Source organism: Stegostoma tigrinum, chromosome 11, assembly GCF_030684315.1.
Source record: "Stegostoma tigrinum isolate sSteTig4 chromosome 11, sSteTig4.hap1, whole genome shotgun sequence".
NCBI lineage: Eukaryota > Metazoa > Chordata > Chondrichthyes > Orectolobiformes > Stegostomatidae > Stegostoma > Stegostoma tigrinum.
Window position 1 is genome coordinate 15,304,626 of NC_081364.1, and position 18,631 is coordinate 15,323,256.

At 36.5% G+C, this 18,631-nt stretch overlaps 1 protein-coding gene across 2 annotated transcripts in view; it reads left to right on the forward strand.

Moving 5' to 3' along the window:
* Nucleotides 1-16,756, forward strand: part of spdl1 (spindle apparatus coiled-coil protein 1) — a 33,006-nt gene extending 16,250 nt beyond the window's left edge. Inside the window, exons 6-12 of one of the 2 annotated variants that reach the window (XM_048547667.2) lie at nucleotides 271-369; nucleotides 755-865; nucleotides 1,611-1,751; nucleotides 2,641-2,744; nucleotides 3,780-3,967; nucleotides 6,617-6,983; nucleotides 14,945-16,756. In XM_048547667.2, coding sequence (XP_048403624.1) covers nucleotides 271-369; nucleotides 755-865; nucleotides 1,611-1,751; nucleotides 2,641-2,744; nucleotides 3,780-3,967; nucleotides 6,617-6,983; nucleotides 14,945-15,104 — 1,170 coding nt within the window. In that variant the 3' untranslated portion in view covers nucleotides 15,105-16,756. Of the gene's footprint in view, nucleotides 1-270; nucleotides 370-754; nucleotides 866-1,610; nucleotides 1,752-2,640; nucleotides 2,745-3,779; nucleotides 3,968-6,616; nucleotides 6,984-8,247; nucleotides 10,175-14,944 lie in introns of those variants that run through there. The other variant, XM_048547669.2, reaches the window with a different exon arrangement.
* The last annotated feature ends 1,875 nt before the right edge of the window (nucleotides 16,757-18,631 follow it).

The following is an 18,631-nucleotide window of genomic DNA, read 5'->3' on the forward strand; positions in this document are numbered from 1 at the left end:
GATATCAGTAATCCAAGGCTTGTCACAATCATCTTGTTTAATCTTTTATTCTTCGTAAATTAAAGATCCCTGTTTAAGCTTTTTGTATCTTTTGTAAGATTATTGTCAACCATTGAAAGAAGCATAACTTGGCTAAACTGTGTGGAAGTATTCCTCTTGATAATCTTGATTAATGTCGCTAAATTAGTAGAAGTATTGGGCGTATAAAGATTACCATTGATACCTGCGCATTTCAGAATTAGTGGTTGATTTTAAATTTCTTAAACGCAGAAAGCGCGAGTGGCTAACCAGGATCTCCAGATCCAATTGGATCAGGCATTACAGGAAGCTCGTGACCCCAACAGTAAAGGAAACTCGCTGTTTTCTGAGGTAGTGTATTTCGTATATTGTGATTGTGAGCAGCTTTTTAACTATTTGTAAATGTTTTCTCCATATGAACCAGATAGTGTAGACCTAGTTTAAAAATCCATTACATTCTGCAGTAAACGTTATGTTGAATTTCTATTAATCTATGTGCACATTTGTTTGCAGTATATCATTCCCTTGCGTGGAAGCTTGGTAGACAACCTCCTTTCAGGCTTTTAGCAGTTCTGCTCTGAAAATGTTTTGAATTATGTAGAAATAGATTTGTGCATGCTTGAATGATGTTAAATTAATTGGGAGAGCAGGCTGAACTACGTATTAGCCAGACAATTGAAATACAGAATGTTCTGAAAAGATTCTCAACTAAGCAATAGTTTTCTTGCTGTTTTAGGTGGAAGATCGTAGGGCAATGATGGAGCGACAGCTTATCGGATTGCGAGTCCAGTACCAATCGTTGCAGAAACAGCATGCGTTCTCCCGTCAACAACTTCACCGAATGAAGGTGCCTGCTTCCATGAGGCGTTTCTCGAGCCTTATGGTTCCCTGTATCTGTTATGTATAACTATATATATGTATGTTATAAATTATATTATGTAGTTTGATTAGATTTAATACCTGTGTTATATGTCAGCTGAGTTTAATGAAATGCTTCCTGAATCATGGATACAAGCTGATGTGTTGCAATTTGTTTCTGCAAGTCATTCTGGTCCATGTTAGCACATATTACTTTTATGAAGATAACATACATGTGTTCATGGGTCTGTCAGATAAAGTACAACATTTTGGAAAATGCTTTCTATCCTTACGAAGTATAGAATTAGGATACTTTGGACTGCTACATCACTTCTTTTAGGGAAGGCCTATCAAATTAATTGCATCTCAAGCATTTAACTAGACCATGGCAGGCCTGCCCTAGCTCTTCTGGACAACAGCATCACTAAAGAGGGAGTGGTTGTTGGCGGTAGTACATCATCTTGAGGGCTAGGATAGTTTGCTCAATAAATAAATGGTTAGCAATAGTATTTTGGGGTGCTTTAATTTGTTCCACAAAATACTAGCTTCATGCCATTTTTCTGTCTCCTGCAAGGGTGAAAGGCTTAATGCTTCTCAGATCTCCAATAGCATATGGTTTGCTTTCAATCTTTGGATTATTTTTTGATTAAAAGTCTTAAGACAACAATTGCAATAAGTCCTGAAAGGCTTAATGTCTACCTGGCTCTAGTATAATTTTGTATTTTTATTACTAGGTGCAGATAGCCACAATGTTACAAATAAAGGGTTTGCAGTCTGATCCTGGACAACTTGAACGTCTTCAATCTATGCTTGCACAAAAGAACAATGAAATTCAAGCTCTGGTGGTCAAACTGCGACGTTTAGAGAAAATGGAGGTAAATGAAACTAAATCCCGTATAGCGGGAGCTTAGGCCTCCTCCTTCACGGTGGCTCACTGGTTAGTACTGCTGCCTCACAGCGCCAGGGACTCTGATTCCTCCCTCAGAGTGACTGTCACTGTGCAGTTTGCACATTTTCCCTGTGTCTGTGTGCGTTTCCTCCGAGTGCTCCGGTTTCCTCCCACAGTTCAAAGGTGTGCAGGCTAAGTGGAATAGCCATGCTAAATTGCCCGTAGTGTCCAGGGATGTGTAGATTTATGTGGGCTATAGGGGCATGGGTCTCAGTGGGATGCTCTGAGGATCAGTGTGGACTTGTTGGGCCGAAGGGCCTGTTTCCACACTGTAGGGATTCTATGATTCACTATCTTCTGTTTCTCCTGTAAGACAAATTTAATAGTCAGAGGTTTCAAATGGGCAGAAAAGGTACCAGTTCGACTAGGTGAAATGTCTGTACTCAATCATCATCCAACCGTAGTAGTAATTTAAGGACAATGTAAATGATTAGAAGATCAGTCAAGATAGCGCCGGCATGGTAGTTCGTGTTTGGGCTCACCTGAGCCTGTCTGCTCCAGGCCAGCGGCATCATTTTCTCCATATAGTTTTCATTTTTCGTTCTTTTTCTTCGTCTATGCTTTTTCAAGATTTTAACAACATGTTGTCAAAATTATTAAGGGACCTGAATATTTTCTTCCTTTCCCCAGCTGGGAAAATTAGTCGTTAGATGTATCCCTGTAGTTTGCCAAAGGAGTTTTGACTTTTGCTTTGGAGGAAAACATTTGAGATTGAGAATTCCTTAGTACGTATCCCATGACAATGGTTATCCAAAGTATACAACTTCAGTGTCCTCTTCAATATGATTCACCTATTGTCTTTACTTCTCTTTTAGATGAATTATGATGCTGGGGATAATCCTAATGGTGTTGATGCTTCAGATTTTGGAGACGGACAGTACTATGTTGAATTGCTAAAACTGCAAATTGACAATGCCAAGTATGTATCAGATTAAATTGTGAACAATGCTCGCAAGTTTTTTAGCTGTGAAATCAAGAAAGTAGTTTCATCAGGAACTAGCTTTAGGTTTGACTGTATTGATGGTTCTCCTGGGATCAGGAACATGAATGTTTGTGGAATGTAGATTTGTGTTACATTGGTAGACCAGAACCATCATCAGAAAGTGAGGTCCATTCTACTCAAGTAAAGTCATTTGGTAAATATATGGAGGGTCTCTAATGCTCCCTGCACAGTCATTTCTGAATTCTGTTAATGAATATTGCCTTAACCAGAGGGACATTCTGATACATTTGTACTCAACACTCATGTTAAATCTATTATTTCCTCACAAGTTCCCTCAGGATTGTAGTTGCAAAGATACTTTGCAGATCCATCTGCTGGTGCCCTGTTTAATAGGCCATTATGTATTTGTAATCCTCAATAATGAGTGCTGGCCAACTGGGTATCATGGAGAATATCAAAGCTGAGACAGAATCAGGCTCAGCTGGCAATTAAACCAGTTTTGTTTTACACTGTTCAATAGGTTCCGGTTTCTACATGCAAATTGAATAACAAAGAAGGATTAATGGCAGATTACTTGCCATAGTTCCTCTTTGTTCTTAAAATGTATTCATCTTCAACACAAAAGGCTGTCTTAGAGCCTGTTGGTTGAATAGTAATGTACTTATTTTTATTTTAAAATGTAATTAAACATTTAAATAAAAATATCTATTGCGGATAATCAAAATAACTCTTGTATCACTGCTATTTTGTGCTGGCTCTGCCTGTGTACTTCCACCTACTTCCAACTGTAATTTATTTTCTGCACTCTTCCTTTCCCACTGCTATTAGCCAGTATCTGGTGTAACTGTTGAACTGTTCACTTGAACATTGGTAGGTTAGGAGTTGAAGTAAAAACATTTTTTTGAGGAATAACTGTTTTTAATATAAAACTTCCCCTTAAATTTGTCTCATAATTCTTAAATAGGCAGGTCATTGATTGCCATGGTTATAATGGAACTTTCCTTTACACAGAAAAGAAAATAAGACCGTTAATGATGAACTGTCTTTGCAACGCATGAAGGCTCTTGCAGAGAGTCAACGTGTCTTAGAAGTTGAACGTAAATTTTATGCCAATGAGAGACAGCTGAAACAATATCAGAGTGAAAACATGAAACTTCGAATCAAGTTGGACGAGTTGAGGCTCAAGTATGAACCTGAAGGTATCTGTACTAGCTTGTGATTCATCTAAGTTTTGAAAACCCAGCCTTATTTGTTTATCCCAACTACCAGTATTAGTGTATTGTATGAGTATTTGACTTAAATTTGCCAGTGCCTCATCCTTCTGCATACCTTGGTATAAATTTATTTTTCTATAGCTGATGTGGGTGTTTGTTTGTCTATCTGTGAAACATGTCGCCCTATTTATTTGAAACCAACAGTACAAAGATGACGTTTTAACTTCAAATTTTCTGAACTGGTTCAATGCCAATTTCTGACAGTTTGAAAGTAGTAGCATCTTTGCTAAACATGTAACTTTGCAGCAGATTGGAGAAGCACTCTCAATGAACCACTTTCAAAGATTTGAAGGTGACAAATAATCATAGTTTATAATTTCTTAAATTTGAGCATAAGCCTTGAATGTAAAGAATTCAATTTTGAGTTAAATGTAATCCTTGTCTCCAGTAGGAGGTTCTGCAACATTTCAACTGAATCTATCGTATTCCTTTAGAGTTAAGCCAAAAGAACTGCAGATACTGTAAATCAGGAACAAAAACTTCAGAACTGAGGAAGGTCACTGGACCCAAAACCTTAACTCTATTTTCTCCTCACGGATGCTGCCAGACCTGCTGAGCTTTTCCAGCAACCTTGTTTTTGTTCCTTTTTTTAGAGTTGTTTTATGTGGTTGAGCAATGTCTTTTTTACAGTTCCAGCTTGTGTTTTACTCGCAAGATATCATTCAGTTATATACACATCAATAAGTGGATACTGAATCCTATCTTTAATTAGACTAAGTAAATTTAAGTGCATTAGAAAATTGTAATCGATGGCTATAACTTTAAGTTGTAATAAGGTGCAAGAAGATTTAGTGCAATTTCACAGTGAATAAATGTTGATCAGATGCCTGTCACACTCTTATGAGTACATGGGCAACTGAAACTGTCATCACTGTTTGTTTGGATTTTGTTAGTTGAGGGCAGAGCTCACTGTAAACATTTTGTTGTGCCTCAGATAGTAAGAACTGCAGATGCTGGAGTCAGAGATAACACAATGTAAAGTGGAGGAACACAGCAGGCCAGGCAGCATCAGAGGAGCAGGAAAGTTGACGTTTCGGGTTGGGACCCTTCTTCAGAAAATTTATCCCTGTTCTCACTGTGCAATACCTCTTTTATTTTCATGTGTATATAATATTTAAACAAACAAAAACAAAGCCAGTGTGATTCCTTCCACACTGCTGCTTAGTAGTAGATACCACAAATTAGAAGGATGTTGCTTGACTGTCAGCCTCTGTGGAACAAAACAGGGTAAATCAGTTTGGGTTACAAATAGTTTCTGGATGAGGGCCCCAATTCATTACAATTCCAAATAGTAATGCACACAGTTGAGGAGAAGTGACCTGGTATTTCATCTCTATTCAGGCCGCCCTCTGGTTGCTTGCAATAAGGTTAATTTAAAATGGATCCCTTTCCTGGTGGGTACCTCTTTTCTTCCCAGCTCAAATTTATTTGTGCTTTAAAATATGTTAATTTAACCAGGCTTTCTTGAATTAAAGAAATAGTGAGGTTATTGGGAACTAAAACACAAAAAAAACAATAAAACTCAATGCCAGCACACAGATTAGAAATGAGAGGTGATTCTTTTAATGTCCTTGGTTTGCTCATGATGAGTAAATTATGAAACATTGCAGCCATTAAAGTGGGTGACTCTGGTAGTGCTGATTTTGGGAATTGAGCCATTTTTGCTTTTTAGAGGTTCCTGCTTCTGCTGTTAACAACAAAAAGACATTCCCCTAATTTCTTTCAACAGGTGGCTGTCACCTGATTTGACACTCTTCTGCTAAAAAGCATTGTTTGTTTCTTACCTGCACACACATGTCTACTGGAAATTCTTGGCTACTTCCCTTGTCAGTACTTGGGTGTGACATCCTATGATTCTTTGGGCCTCATGTCATCCACACAGGGATTACTCAAACAATCACCGAATTCTACACTTTCAACAAACTTGGTTCTAAGTCCTTTTTTATTTTCAAAAAAAAGCAAGCACTGTACTCCAGGTCAGCATATCTATAACTAATTCTGGATTACGATGTCTTATTATTATACATGATTTAATTTGATATTAGAATAGACTTGAAGGGTTGAGTAGCCTACTTCTTATATGATGACCAGTCTTCACATGAATAATATTTCTAATTAGAAAGCCTTTGTTTGTTTAAAAAAATACTTAATTTATTTGTAAAATTAAATAAAAGAAAAAATAGTAAGTAATCTAATTCAATTCTGGACCATACCCATGTCTCTATTAATCAAGGTATGGATTTCTTGCTTAAATTGTCCATGTGGTTCATCTTTTATATCAGCTTTTTACTGCTACAACTTTTTTTAAGAATTGAAATTCAAAGTAATATCAGCATATACATTTTGTGAGTAGGGATGTAGATACTTCAAAGCTGTCATACCCCAACCCCCAACACGCTTCCCCCTAGTTTCAGTAGATATTAAACACGTGAAGTTGTTAGTTCGTTGTGAACCAGACTACCTACCCCACCCGAAATGGTCCATGGCTATGTAGCAGTAACTACAGGATTAGTAGATGAATTTCAAACTGTTTATGTTTAACTTTAAAATTCTGCTTGCAAAATTTTATTCCAGAAATTAAGAACCGGCCATCAAATCGCAAGAAGGAGAAACTTCCATTTGAAGTGCTTGAAGAAACTCAGCTTGCACCCAATAAGGATCCTGTTGTTGAAACCACTGTCTCATCTGATAAAACATCTGATGCTAGAAGCAGACAGACTGATGCACTGCACATCGAGAGTTCAGCTTCATGCTTTGAACCAGTCATTCAAGCAGTGCCAGCCTCAGCCGGTGATAAACAAGTTACAGAACTGGAACCCACCTGTAAACAGTCACCTTCTTTAGAAGGCAAACGAGTACGAATCTTGCAAGAAGTGAATGAGGTACAAGTTTTGTCTGAACGGAGCCACAATGAAATCTCTAGGCCATCACCATCTCCAAGGTCAGTGCCTCATTTTCAGCTTTTGCCCAGCATTCTGCACTGGCCTATTGCACTCCTTATTTACAGCATGAACTACGCTCTCTGCTTTGTTCTTGGTGTCTTTGGTTTTGTTTTCAGCACTCTCCCTGCTTTCCAAAAGTTTCGAGTCTCAAAATTGTATAACAAGACTAGAGTTTTTTTAATCAAAAAGAAGACCTAGGTAATGTGCTGTTTTTCTTAAAATACTATCTTGTCTTGCTACAAACCTGCGGTACCATCAATTTTTGAATGTGAACTGTTCAGCTGGCGTGATCTGGAACGTGCATTTATTCTGTTGGCTATAATTTTGAAAACAAAACTGCTGCAAAGGCAGATTAATTTTATTTTCCATTCCATTTCCTTGTGTATGTGCTTTAGCATTTTTTTTTGCCTTGTATTCATTTTGAAAATGCTTGAAATGCTATAAATGTGGAAAGGATTGGACTGAAACCAGTGTCATATATAATTGCCGAGTTAATTCACCTTTCATTGTTCAAACTCTCAAATTTTGTTCCGTCTTTAAATACTGCACTTTTCCAGCTCTCTGTTAAAAATATAGTGTACACTTTTGGTTAGGACTGATCAATTATATTTTGGCTTATTTTTTCAATTTGACTCCTCCCTTTCCTGAAGACCTCCTTTTACTGTTTGGACTCCCTGTTGATTCCATAACCACTAAACTAGCCAGGTGATTTGTTCCAGTCTTTTGCCAAAATAATTCTTGATCTAGCCAGTGGCTATGATAACACCAATTGACAGCCTTTGGCAATTGGGAGCTCACAGGAAGAAAGCTGTATTGCAGGAGTCCGTTCGTTGCACTGATATATTCTCCTTGTACCATCACATGTTCTTATTTAAGGATTTTGTACTTAAGAATTTGGGGGTCATGTATTGTTTGAGGGGGAAATATGATCTTGTAATTTGAAGTTGCTTATCTTAAATTGCTAGATAAATGAATTGTTGGAGTGCTTGAAGTATTTTTTAAATTTCAAATTGCAGGGCATTTTTGTTTGCACGGTACAAAAGCAACTTTAAATTGTCCAGAGTAGACTAGCTTTACATGAAGTCTGAGCTTGTCTACATCAGTTACATCACTGATATTCAAAGAAAATCAGTGCGTTATGCACAGTTTCACTACTTTGATTATATTGAGAAGTTTGAATGTATTCTTTCTGCAATTGAAACTTTGCTGAAAACTGTTTTTTGTGCTTTTTTGTGTCTTTTCTCTTATCTTAAACAACTTTAGATCCGTGCTGTCTCCAACGGGCTAAACTGGCTCTTCACAATGTAGATCATCCGATAAAAGACTGCATCCTCAATTTTTGTTTTGCTCAATAACCAAAATACTGTCTGAATTGCTAGAAATTCTGTAACCTGATGTTTCTGATCTGTATTAGAACTTCAATTCTTAAGAGTCCTCAAAGGATTTTATCCCTCCTACCAAAGCACCTTCTTCCTTCTCCCACCCCTTCATGTTCTCCCCTGTCTAACTCCCACTCCTTTTGTTTCACTCTTTCCCTCTCTGAATTTGGATCTCTGGTTAAAATTTTGTCTTTTTAAATCTTATCCCACACAGCACTAAGAAGTTGCATGCAATTTGTAATGGATGCTAAATACAACATTTCTGACTTCCTGAGAACATTATCATGGAAATGTTTTGCTCACATTTTGTAGCGCATTCTTAAGCAGTTACCAAACATGCTGTGAAATGCATACAGCTGCACTGGAAAAATTCTTCCTGTCATTCAGCAATATGCTTTTTCCACTGCCTTGCTGCTAATTATGCTACGAACAGCTTATTGGCAGAAATAGCCATGAATGGGGTTTGTTAGTTGTAAGAACATGGTCTTCCCCACAACCATTTAACAAACTTAATCTGCCATGTCTTGTCCTGTTTTATTTCTGTTGAAGTGGTTAGTATTTTGTACCCTAGTACTCTGGGTTATATTTTTAAAGATATAAAGAATAAAACTATAAAGTTCATTATTGGGAACAGTTGGACAAGTTCTAGAAAGGGAGTATTACTTCCACATTTAAAGTTTGTAATGAAGTCCAGCAGACTGAAGATACCTGTTGTCAAGCCCTTTGTGTTCAAGTAAACTACTCCATATTTAAAAATCTTTACATTTTGGTTCTGGTATGATCATTCTTGGCCAATGTAATCATTAATACTGGTTATTATTTCTTCATGCTGAATAACAATATTTAGAAATCCATATTTCAAAGGAAATTTACCTGTAGCACTAGCACCACCAAATGGACGACAAGTACATTTCTGCTGGTCATGGAAGATTAAGCAGATTTTCTCTCCATTTAATATTTAAAGACCTATTTATTACATATTCTGATTTATTTAAGTGGAATGTGATGTTTTAGAACCTGACTGTCATGCAGGTCATACTGGGAATAAATTGAGATTTCAGTCTTTTAGAGAATTTCCTTCAGATTAAGCTGTAATACAACAAAAGTTGTTATTCCTGCCAATAGGGAAACAGTATGAAATGCTTTGCATGGCATGTTCAACATTAAGTAAAAGTTGCATAAACAGTATGATTAGTCTGGGTAACAGTTCATTAGAGCCCAATCACTAGCAGTTGCCTAGTTGTCTTTATAATTGAGTATGGGTTGTGCCTGTTAAACAAAAAAAAAATCATTGAAGCATTGTTTTTTTTAACTGGGTGAAGCATTTTTTTTTACTGTGGGAGCAAGATTACATGTAATTTTATTTCTTCAATAGTCAAGTTTCAAAACTGGCTAAGACTCAGAACATTTGAAATGCTATCCATTCTAAGTTCTGCATAATGCTTTGTGCAAATTTTCTTTTGCCAGTTTTTCTCAGTTATGGTAACTTCTAACATTCAAAATATAACTTTATTTTAAAAAGGATTGTACAGTAGCATGACTAAATTTACTTAATTTAGTTCTTAATAACTTTGAATATATTAAATGACTTTTTTCCCCTAAATACATCTTTCCCAAAAACCTGAGCTTGGACTTGATGATTTTGTATGATTCTGTTAAGTGAAAGGCAGATATTGTTCTGTGAGCATGTAAACTAATGGGCTGATCAAGTGTTTCTTGACAGTTTATTTGGATGTTTTTCAAAAGTATTTGAAGAAAAACTAGAAAATGAAGTTGGAAAACTTTATTGAAATAAAATGTATGTGCTTTCATTTGTTTTAAGTATTTTTGTTTGTGTGAAAATCTGATCAATTGTGCCTTTGGTAACTTTGACTACAATTTAAAACCAAAATGGCTGCGTAAACCTCGTAAAGCTAATTAAGCTGTGAGGTGAAGTTGGATGAAGAGAATGAGGAACCTTTTTTCTTCCTTTTGAGCCATTTTAAAAGTTGACTACAAAGTCTAAATCCAAATCTAGTTGCATCTTGCAAACAAATGCAACCTTTACCTCCCCTCCCCCAGTGCTACCAGACCAAAATATATAGTTCATTCACTAAGCACCAACAGTCAAAGCCTAGATTTCTATTTCTCATGTGTAGCTGAATACCAATTCCCTATGGCCTATGCTGCTAAATACCAGAATTCTGTGTTCAGCTGCATCTCTTATAAATCTATTATTCCATTTTTAACAAGTTTTGGAACTGTAAAGGGTTAAAGGAACACGAGTATTTTTCTTTGAATTTCATTCTTCAGTTAGTCACTAAAACAGTAGGCTTGATGTTGCCCTAGACGTGATATGAACATCCTCAATTGTAAAAATGTAATTGACCTATCATTAACATCATGGGAGATACATTTGTGAAATAGAATAACCGTAATAACAATATATAACCATGTATTGATTTTGAGGGCTTTCTCTTTTTATAGTTTGTGAAAATCTTTGTTCAAACATTGGCAATAAGTATAAACTTATAGCTGTCACATTGGAAGAGAGGAATAATGAGAGACCCAAAGGAGGGAGGGTTAGTTAGATATGAGAGAGAGCCAATACGTGGAGAAGATACTTGTTGAATGAAATGCAGAGCCTAAAACTGGAGCAAATTTGAAGTGACAGGGATGAGGAGTGAGAAAGGAGAGTTAAAGAGTGACGTGTGGTATAGGAAGGAAGAAAATCAAGAAAGCCACAAGGTAATTGTGGAGCTGAAAAACCATTTGATGACTAACAAGGAAGCAAATGAAGCAAGTGGTTAAGGGACATGGAGGCAAAATGTAGTGTAAGTGTTGAATGTTTGAGTAGAGTAAGGGAGTCCAGTTTGAGAGAGAATTATAAACTGTTTGTGCCTTTATTCCCCATATCCATAGCATTTAGCAAAAGAAATCAATATCGAAGCTTTATGAAATAATTGCATTGTTAGGGATTGTAATGCACCAAATTTTAGTCTTCTAAAATTAATTATTGGAACATAGCTCAGACTTAATGCTGCGATAGACCTCACGCAGCTGTTTTTAGATAGGAACATTGATCTAAAAGGTGAAAAATTACATTTGTACAGTATTATTTTATGTCAAACCATAGAAAGTCCTCCTTAGAATTACTTTATAAACGCAATGCCATGATGGTAGATGAACATTGAAATTTCAGCACGAAACAAGGCATTTGACCCACTTTACCAGCTACATGATGCTGGCATCTGCTCCAATTTCTACATTTTTCCCCAACTGCCAATTTTTTTCCCTTCAAATAGCTAGGCTGTAAACACCTTTTACCTACCTAGGTACACAATGCAGTAAAAAAACTTGTTCAATTACAAAGAGCAAAACTCAAATTGTCAACCTACCCGTGCGTTGTTTAAAAGAAAATCACCTGAATTCTTAATAAATTTGCATTGTGAAATCTTGCCCTTAAGTAGCTGTTGTTCCTGATAGTTAAACCATGTAAATGGGACAAAATTAATTTAGGGTACCTGGTCAGCATGTATGAGTCAGACTGAAGGGTCTTTTCTGTGCTGTTCAACTCTATGATCTCCTCTTTCTGGCTATCATCTGTGCCAGAACCATTTTATAGATTAATATTGCACCATGTAGGTGCTTTTTTTTTTATTGATCAACCTATTCGGGGACGTTATTACATACCTCTGTAATAGACAGGACTGGAACCCTGGTCTCCCAGCTCAAAGGTAGAGATACATACACTGCACCACACTGTATGCGTTTATTTTCTCGGATGCCACTTTGTGTTACCACACCCAATAAATGCCCCTCTATTATTTGTATATTTTGTAGCATGCTGACGCATTGTACCTTTTGCTATAAGAACTTTGACTTCCTGTCATATTTGGACCACAACCTGTGTGGAACAGCATGCATTTATATAAAACCAAAGTTGCTGGAAAAGCTCAGCAGGTCTGGCAGTATCTGAAAAAAAAAGTTAACATTTCGGGTCTGGTGACCCTTCAGTGGAAGGGCCACTGGACCCAAAATGTTAACTCTGCTTTTTCTTTCACAGATGCTGCCAGACCTGCTGAGCTTTTCCAGCAACTTTGGTTTTGTTCCTGATTTGCAGCATCCACAGTTCTTTCAGTTTTTATCATGCATTTATAATAGATGAAGCATTTAGCCTTAATGTTCTTGCATTGTACATGATTTAGCATGCTCATACTACTCCAGGTATATATACCTTTTCATATGGGTGCCAGAATTGAGGGGCTGCAGGACAAAATGTGGGAGAATGAAACCGTTTGGGTAGGTCTTCAAAGAACATGTAAATTCACAGTGGGCTGAATGACCTTCTGTGCTGTAAGTTTTTATTTTACAATTTGAATTATTTTCTCTCCAGGTTTCTAGTTGCGTGAGAACTATAGTAGAGGTACTACTGTAGTTACTGGCAATACTGCTTCCAATAGTTTTGCCATCAGTTTTCCAGGTGACTACAAGTAGATTCTTGAGAACCATTCCCTCAGTGCAAATGCAGGCCAGAATTTCTAGTTTTCTATACATGTCCTGCCACTGGACTGTTCATGGTTTAATGGCATTACAGTAAGGCATGACACTGGTACAGTTCAATTCTTGTTAATATTAACCCTCTGAGTGCTAAGCTGACCTTTTTTGTTTTACTGTTTCATGGTTGCTAGAGCAAATGCAGAATGAAGTTACAGCAGTCTACAAATCAAACTTTCAGTTAACTGAATAACTAAAGTTCACAAATATGGAGTTTACAATTGAAGATTAAGTTACAGAGCAACAGCAAGCTTTAGAATAAAAAATTGGTTTGAAATTTCTTTTTAGTACTTAAAGAACTAACTAGACGTAACCAAAAATGTGTTTTTATTATCGGTTTGGGAGTTTTGTTTTAAAAGTTTCTAAACCTTTTAATCTGTAATTTAATCTTCAATTCTAAACTCCATATTTGCAAACTTTTTAAGAACTTTAGTTATTCAGTTAACCGAAAGTTTGATTTGTAGACTGCTGTAACTTCATGAAAAAAATCTTGTGGTTAAGGTGCATGATTTCAAAATGCAAAAGCACCAATTTGATTCAACCGAATGCCAATCAGAATAAGATAGTGTGTCTGTCAAGGGAGGGAGACAGAATCAGTTTATTTTTTAAACTTCCTATAGGGCTATCGTTGGAATTGCCTGTTTCTGGAACTGCGTGTCTCTTATCTGAGGAAATGTTATTACTGTTCTATTAAAATCCTCTTTTGCTTTCAGAAGTCATAAAGTCCCGTGATGGACTATGACTTTTATAATGGATGTCACAGCATTTAAGTTGGTTTGTGCATCGCTACAAAAAGTGCTGACACAGATAATGGGGCATAGTGAGTGTATTGTCTCCAGTTGTGTATTGCTACTTTATTGTACTGATGCCTTTTTTTAAAATCTCTGCCTTTTTCCTTTGTGCAAAACAACTTTGAGCTGGTTAGTTTAGCCCAGTGCGCTTTGGATATCTATGATACAATATTTCACTGTAAACTACCAGTGATTTGAAGCCTACAGTCTTATTAGAAAATATTAATAAAATTTTACAGATTTACTTTTTAACTATGTTGCTAAATTGTTTACCTAGAGAAGGAGAAACTTTTAACATAATAAAACCCTGTAGTTGTATTTTCAAGGTTGGTCCATTTATGTATAGTAGCAATGATACTGAATCTAAAAAATAGAAAAGATACAGTACAGTTTCCCTAGAAGGTAATTTGACTTGAGAATAAAGATACTTGAAAAATAGGATCGATTCCAATTAGGGAAGATATCATGGAGTATTTTAAAAGATTTATTTAAAACTGAGAGTGTGGAACTTGATATAAGCAATTTGAGGGGTCTACAGTGAATGAACGTGGATATAAATTGAAATGTAAAAGACTTAAGGCAGCAAGATGGAGAATTTTTTTTATATGTAAAGAGTTGAGAGGCAGTGGAAAAAAAACAGCCTAAGTTGACCATTGAAGCTAGGACCATGTCAATGTTATCAGTCAGTGTGACAGGTTGAAGGGATATCGGATAAAAGGATTTGAGAACATGACCAGTAATGAGGATGACTGCTTGTGTGGAGAATAAATGCCAATTTAAACTAATCAGCCTGTTTTGATTTGTAATTTTTTCTGCAATTTTATAATGTCTTCTGTCTGTTTAGTGCTTGAATTGTAGGGCTAGGTTACAATCTTGTTCCTAGTTGAAATATAAAATTACAGCAGATCTATTAAATAGGATTGTTTTTCTGGATCAGTATACTGTCCCTTGTGTACAGTGATGAATAATTTCCGCAAAGGTTGTCTTTTAAAAGCTTTTGTGTGCTGGTTCAGAGATTTATCAAGTGTTTTTTCTAACTTTTTTATAACTTATCTCGGTCTAAAAATGTTGCAATAATCCCAATGTTGTACTTTTAGTCTTGTGTTAGAAATATTTTGAGGTCAAAACTGTATAATAAACTTGTTCCTATTATCTATTTCTGAATTGCTACTAGATAAATCTGATTTTTTTTTTGGCTCCTGTATCATGTTTACTCCCATAATACGGAAGATTGTTTGAATACTCTGTCTGTAGGGTATCCAAGACTGACGTGAAGCTAGAAAAGCCCGATGAGGAAGAAATTGTTGAAGCAGAAGAGCTGAAACCGAAGAAAAGAGTTAAGCGTCCAAAGTTGCACCCAGTCATCCACGTGTCATCTCAGCCCACTGTTGAATCTCAGTGTGCCCAACAGTAAACAAAATATTTTTCTGGTGTTGAATATATGAGTGCTGTCTCTATTCAAGATAAAAATCTAGGGGAGTATGTAAGCACACTATACAATTTAACAAGCCAGCACTTGGGAGCTTGCAAGACCTTTTATGAATTAGGCACTTTCAGTTAAACTTGACATGCATTTCTACTATGTGGTATTGCTGTTGGGAGATGCTGATATGACATTTGTTTGGTAGTGTGTTGAATTTTGAGTTCAACAGGTGCCTCTGTGTACATAGGATCTTGCATTTCAACTTCCCTGATTGAAAGAATGGAGGAAATAAAAGGAACAAACTGAAATAGTACTTTTTAAAAAAGAAATTACACATTCTCTTTTGTTGGATAGCATGATTCTCGAAGCAACTTCATAATTGCTAGGTCCCATAAAACTTAAACAGGCCTTTTGAAATGTGATAACCTAATCTTTGCAGCTCTTTTTCTTTGTTAACAACTTTAAATTAGCTACTTTTAAATTGAAGGAGAAATGCATATGCTCCTGCTTTTCTGGATCTCTAATCTCTTGGTTCCTTTGACAGTGAAGTCTCAAAATACACTTTTGATCTATAACTAACTATTACTCTCCATTAAGTAAGCCACTTGGTAGGATTCTTTGGCCATAAAAAGATTTTCTTACACTCTCTCTTTAAAAAAATGTAATTCTCATCTGTTAGCTCCACTTTACTACAGATTCACATGTTAGAATGTACAGACATTCATTTTCCAGTCACTCTACATATTTCTGTTGGGTGTTAGCATGTACAACCAAGTGTAGAATGGACTCCTATGTAATGTCTGTTGCATTTATTGGAAACTTTTTTGGAGTACAAAGCCAAGATATTCAACAAATTATGCAAAAGTGCAGTAACTTTTTTAGGGTGGGGGTCGGTTGCTGTTGTACTCAAAGCATACATGAACCAAGATTCCAACCAAACCCGTGACCGCCACCCCAATAAGAGAATATCATGCGAGACGGCACGATCACATTTGGTACTTTTTCCTTTCCGAACTGGGAAAATCATACATTTTGTCAGGATTAGCATATGACCTTGGCTCAAGCTTGAACCTGGAACTAATATCTGTGTACTCATACTGATGATCAGATGGGTAGTAAAGAAAAAGAGTTGGTAGTCTATTTGGTATCTTATGTTTTTACTTTCTTTTAACAACAATATTGCAGAGTGCCTAGATTGCCTTTTTTAAAAGGCACAGAAAAAATTCATTGTGTAGATAATTTATAACATTTGTGATCACTTTTCAGTTTTAGTACTTTTGTGCATCATTCAGAAGTAATGTAATTATTTGCCTATTATCTGTTGCTCGCCTGAGCAAGTACCAACTTTCTGGACTGTAAAATCATCTTGGTTATTGAGCACAAATAAATAACAGCTCTGGGTTTGCAAACAGTTTGACATCCTTTCGAAACATAAATTTAAAATTTTGTGACCTTTTTGTTTGCCCTTGCATTATCCATTGCCTCAAGAAGTTTGAATTTTTGTCTTTGCTCTTGTTTTTGGTCCCCATGACCTTGTAAATTTAAACTGTCATTTTGAGGTTTGTATGTTGATGGCTGATCCATGTATTTTAAGCAGTATAAGCATTGAAATAAAATTTTGAATTTGATCCCATTTTATTCTTCTGATTTTTGAGGTTCTTGGCTAACATTCTTTTGTCTTTACATTAAACAAATTGAGAGAAAAACAATTTATTTTTGAGACAGTCTTATTCCTTTTGTACCAGACTCCTTCATACTTGTGCAGACTGCACTTTCTAGTTATTCTTGACTTCGAAAGTATTCTGATCTATCCCTTCTACGATGGTATGAAGTTAAATACAGTGGATGTCTGCAGAAACTTGGTCGTTCAATTGCCTCAGTTTTTGAAATGTCACGGATAGGTACAAAAAAAAGCAAGAAAGCCAATGGAATTCTGGTCTTTATATCTGGACTGGAGTTACGCTGCAGCATACAAAACCCTGGTTAGACCCCACTTGGAGTACTCCAAGTAGATCTGTGCACCATCCTTTAGGAAGGACAAATCTTGGAGGGAGTACAACGTACATTTAAAAAAATGATTTACCTGGACTTAATCCCTTAAGTTACAAAGTGAGGTACATTAAATTAGGCCTGTTTTCTCTACAGTTTAGAAGGTTAAGGGGTGATCTGATCACAAGCTTCAAGATATTAACAGGAAAAGACAGGGTATTTAAAGAAACTGTTTTTCACTGTTGGGGTTTCTAGAACTAGGAGCATAGTAGGAGAATTAGGGCCCGACCACTCGAGAGATGTTGGGAGAACTTCTGTACGCATGGGTAGTAGATGCTTGGAACTTTCAGATGGCAATGGATGAGGGATCAGTTGTTAATGCTGAATCTGAGAAAGAAAAAGCTTTGTTAGCCATGGTGTTAAAGGATATGAGCCAAAGGCAGACAAATGGAGAAAGACCACAGATCAACTGTGATCTTCTTGAATGGCAGCAAAGGCTTAAAAGGCTGAATGGCCTACGCCTGTTCTTACATTGCACATATACCCATGCAGGTATTTTAAAAAATAAAATTTATGGACTTGATAATCATCTCCAGTGCAAGAAAATACTGTTTTTGTTTCTATTTTCACAAATACCAGTTTTTTTCTGATGCCCATCTAAAACTGAACTATTTAATGCAACTGTAAACAAGCAGCCCCTAAATTTGGGTTGTACTAATGTAACCATTTATGGCTGGAAGATGCATGTTGAGGATTTTGGGTCTGCATTGACAGTGACGATGGAAATTTGAAGTTACACGTAGCACTAAAATATATTTGCCAATTTGCTAACTATGTTTAGTTATAAAGTAAAATACTGCAGATGCTGGAAATCTGAAATGGAAATGCTGGGAAAACTCAGGTCAAACAGAATCTGAAGAGAGAAAAGCCTGATATTTCAAGTCCTGGATCTTGTGTCAAAATTCGGCATATAGTGATGTGTGGGTTGTTTTGTGGAAAGTGTATTCTGGATAAACCCACTTGGTTTGAGTGGCAATGCTATGATCATCTGCCATCTGCAGATTATGTGCGCAAGCACGATACCCGTTTTCCCTCCTCTTCCCCCCCCGCCCCATTCCCTCAGGTTACCCTCCCAGCCTCAGCGAAACACCAAATGTATTTAGTTTCCGTGGCAACTTTGTCTCTTGGGATGCTTGTAAATTCCGTCAGTGGCCACTGCAACCAGCAGTGCTGGCAATCAAATTAGCTGTTGTCTCAGGTGATATTTCAGGGCTGTAAGTTGTACTTGTAACCTATTAATCCATAAACCATCAAATGGTGGGAAACTGCTATCAAAAAAAAATCTAGTCCATTGTTTTTCGAACATTCCAGATAAGAAAGACCTGGTGCTAGTTTTTTGGAAATGCTGCAACATTTTTACCATTTTAATATTGGTGTGTGTCTCTGCAATAATTTAATGATTCTTCATCAAAGATAATTTTGGAAAATAATTTGTTATTGTTTGGTTGGGGGTGGGGAGAGGTGTGGAA